The 4,074-nt window shown below is 52.6% G+C and overlaps 1 protein-coding gene across 1 annotated transcript; it reads left to right on the plus strand.

The window, feature by feature from the left end:
• Positions 1-1,653: 1,653 nt before the first annotated feature.
• Positions 1,654-2,950, plus strand: LOC125536356 (flavonol 3-sulfotransferase). The gene has a single exon (XM_048699554.2). The coding sequence runs from the start codon at positions 1,772-1,774 to the stop codon at positions 2,768-2,770; it is 999 nt and encodes a 332-aa protein (XP_048555511.1). The 5' UTR covers positions 1,654-1,771; the 3' UTR covers positions 2,771-2,950.
• Positions 2,951-4,074: the final 1,124 nt, after the last annotated feature.

The following is a 4,074-nucleotide window of genomic DNA, read 5'->3' on the forward strand; positions in this document are numbered from 1 at the left end:
CATAATTTTACTACTGCACAATTTTTAGTCCTAATTTGGGCGTACTTTTTGGAATTCATGTGTTTTTCCTACTCCCATGAATCAAACATAAAAATATGCAGAATTTATGTGTTTTTCATTCCTCTATTTTTCACATACAAATCTATAATATTCATGTGTTTTGAAATCATGCAAGTTAAAGAGGCCCTAGGAGGGGGAGCTCCTGTTCATCGCTTTTAACGTCTAGCGGGCTACTCGCGTACGAACCGCTTCATTCCCAACATCCGTGGATAGGCGATTCGGAGGCGACAAGTTTTCATCTGGCGAACGCTGACAACATAACTGCTTTCGTCCCCCTCCATCTGCTGCTTCGGTGGCAGATGGAGGAGGGCTCCTATTTCTCTTCCGTGTTGTTTCAGGTAGAGTTATTGTTTCATTCGGTAGTGCTGGGGCAATGAGGACAGTGTTGCATCGAATAAATTTGCCTTGGTTTCTTCCTCAGCACGGCGATGCTCTCCATGGCATCAATGAAGAGTCGGCTTTGTGTATTTGTCGTTCTCTCGGCACGACGAGTTTAGTCTTTTTGTTCATGAATGGTGGTTGCTACATGTTGTGGCAACGCCAACAGCCGAGACGAATTGGTATTCCTGGAACGGGGAGATGGCTTGTAGGCGGCGTATCTGGTTCTCTTCCCCGACCTCGCCAGTATAGTGCAGTAGATTCAAGTCCAGACTAGCACGAGGACAATTCCCAACCGATGCGCCACGTCGATATGTGCCTCGTTGCTTGCAGTGAGCCTTTTCTTTGGCTCTAAAAGCCTCTTTGGCGGTGGTGCGACCCTGGATCTTGCAAAGATAGAGGCTGGGCTTCATTCTGATGAGCGTCTCGACGACTCGAAAACTTGGCGCAATCAGAATAACTCCAAGACTGTACCCTACTTGCACAACCACTGGACGTTGTTGCAACAAACACACCAGGGCGTCGTCTGAGAGGGTCACATGCCGTCTCATTTCAGGCCGCGGAGCATCAACCCAGTCTACGAACAGTACTGCCCCGAGAACGAGGACCACAAGGTCACGTGTGAAAGGTAGGAGACAAAAGAGACAATCTCATGCCAGTCGAAGAAGTTTGACACCAGGATCAAAGCATGCCAAAAGCCCAGACGCGTATCAACCAATAGGCATCCGAACTCTCCAATAACGACCCCAAGAATGTGATGACACAACATGACACGACGGCAAGCTCCGAAAGAACATACTATGATTTTCAGCCAAGCCCAAAATAACATGGTAGGGTTTTCACCCGGAGCCCCTGACAACAAGTAGGAGACCCACAATATTCACTCCAACCTTCCTTATTTTTTTTCTCAGATTCAATTTTGAAATACACCTTTTTCATTTTGCATTTCCTAACTTCCAATTTATTCGAGCTAAACTCGTATTTATAACCCTACTCGAACGTGTCATCATTCTCACTCTTGTATTCAACTAAGACAGCAACTACTCCCTGTTTTTAAGGAAGAAAAACTAATCATGATGAGGTTGGGGTCTGCTCCTTGGCGGCCACGGCAAGGTAGTACCACTTCGCTTTCGACATTCAAAGTCAAAATTTGATCCATCGTTAATGAAGTGAACAAAAGGCACATGCGTGATGCAACGTGCCAACATTCACAGATATATATTCTCCCCCAAACCAGTGGAAGTGTCAGCCTGCTCTCACTTGATTGACCACACTACACTTTTCTGCTCGCGCGCGACGCGGCGTGCGGACAGTCAGTCTGTTTCCATCTCCAATGGCCGCCATGGCCACCAACACTTCCGGCCCTGTTCCGTTCACGGACGTGGACGACGGCACGGTGCCGAAGCGCCCAGCCAAGGAGGAGTTCGGGGACCTCGTCGCAGCGCTGCCGCGCAAGCATCAGGCCGGCCTGGAGCTGCGCCTGTACCAGGGATTCTGGCTGCCGGACCACTGGGTCGCGGGCACCGTGGTCTTCCAGCGCCGCTTCGCCCCGCGCCCCGACGACGTGATCCTGGCCAGCTACCCCAAGTGCGGCACCACGTGGCTCAAGGCGCTGGCGTTCGCCACCATGACGCGCGACGCGTACCCGGCGCCGGCGCAGCACCCGCTGCTCCGCCTCAACCCGCACGACTGCGTCCCGTTCCTGGACGAGATCTTCGCGGACGGGCAGGAGGCCAAGCTGGAGAGGCTCCCGTCGCCGCGCCTCATGAACACGCACATGCCGCACACCCTGCTCCCCGAGTCGGTCATCGCCGGGTGCAAGGTGGCGTACGTCTGCAGGGATCCCAAGGACATGGTGGTGTCGCTGTGGCACTTCCTCCGGCGCCGGCAGCCGGAGCTCCCGTTCGCGGAGCTGTTCGAGCACGTGTGCGACGGCGCCGTGGCCGTCGGCCCGATCTGGGACCACGTGCTCAGCTACTGGCGCGCGAGCCTCGCGCGGCCCGACAGGGTGCTCTTCCTCAGGTACGAGGACCTGCTGCTGGACACGGGGAAGCACGTCAGGCGGCTGGCGGAGTTCATGGGGCGGCCGTTCTCGCCCGCCGACGAGGGCGCCGTGGAGGCGGTGGTGGAGCTGTGCAGCTTCGAGAAGATGAAGGGGCTGGAGGTGAACAAGAAGGGCTCGGCGGGGGCGTACCACGCCATGCCCCGGGACTCTTTCTTCAGGAAAGGGGTCGCCGGCGACTGGGTGAACCACATGACGCCGGAGATGGCGACGCGGCTGGATGAGGTCGTCCGTGACAAGTTTCGCGGCACGGGGCTCGCGGCTCCGTGATCGGGACAATCTGCATGCGTGATTCGATTGTACTGTATGCTTGGCTGCTGGCGCACGTTTGATTTAGAATAAAGAGATGCTGTTCTCGGCACAATCACTGCATACATCATCGAATAAAGGTTTTAACTATGATTGTCGATTGCAACATTTTGACAATAAGTGACAAGTTTGTTTCGTTCACCGAACTTGTCAGCATCAAACGATTATTGGTGCACAAGCCCCACGGTTTAGTTCAGTAGAATCAGTACTGCAGTAGCGGACGACTGATGCATTGGACAGACATCTACATAACTGCCGGTATACTCCACTGGATGCTACTAGTACGCTGAAGATCACCGTTGCAACAGCTTGTGAAAGCAGGCGATCGCCTCGCTCACGGAGCGAAAGCGGCGGCGGCCACCGCGGCGCCGGCGGTGCGGAGGAGGTAGTAGTAGCGCTGCGGGTTGGCCTCGAACGCCAGGCGGGATATCAGCAGGCCGCCGGATCCAGGTGCTTTCATCATGGCCACGGCCGCCGACGCCGGCCAGAAGAACATGTACGCGCCCACGGCGATCACCGCCGCCGCGGCTGCCCCGAAGATGAAGCCCGCCGGAACCGCCATCAGTCGCGCTCGGTACGAGTTTTTTTTTTTTTGTCTTGGTGTATGGCAGAAGGAAGGGGAGAAACGGGTGGTGAGATGGGGTGGATTAACACAGAGCTTGAGGAGCATTATATATTGTGCTGCCGCGCCGGTGCATTTTCTGCATTCTTGGGACTGGGAGAGCTTGAGCTGGGAAGGCGAGAAGACCCGGTAGCTAGTCTGCAGAGTACGAGGCGGCTCTGTTGCAATTCCAAGACTAGCATAGCAAGTGCAATTTACAAGATGGAATGCAAACAGGCGCCCTGTCATACTCCGAGTATTGTTCCGTGGACAGCCGTTTCGCATTCCATGGTCACTTCAGAGAATGGTTAACTATCGTCAACTGCTGGCTACATGGTACTTCCTTCTTTCCGGTTTATAAGGCTCAATTTATGAGTGGTGTAATATTTTTTATAGTTTGCTTATTCAATTAATGCTCTTGTTTTTCTTAACAAAATATATTTACGAATGCATTAATTACAATATATGCATGCATAAATTGCATGCATTGCTCAGTTTTCTCTTAATACTTGCATGCAATGATTTAATGCATCTTGAAGTCTGAACATGTGATGGGGAACAACCAAATTGAGCCTTATAAAATGAAAAAACTAAAATTTTGAAATAAACCCTATAAACCGGAAAGGAGGAAGTAGCTGCCATGCCACTTATGTATCACTCCTTT

This window comes from Triticum urartu, chromosome 2A, assembly GCF_056163025.1.
Source record: "Triticum urartu cultivar PI428250 chromosome 2A, HENAU_Tu73, whole genome shotgun sequence".
NCBI classification, from domain to species: Eukaryota; Viridiplantae; Streptophyta; class Magnoliopsida; order Poales; family Poaceae; genus Triticum; species Triticum urartu.

Bases quoted from the DNA above. Each gene is read 5' to 3' on its own strand.
- LOC125536356 (XM_048699554.2), top strand. From the start codon at position 1,772: ATGGCCGCCATGGCCACCAACACTTCCGGCCCTGTTCCGTTCACGGAC.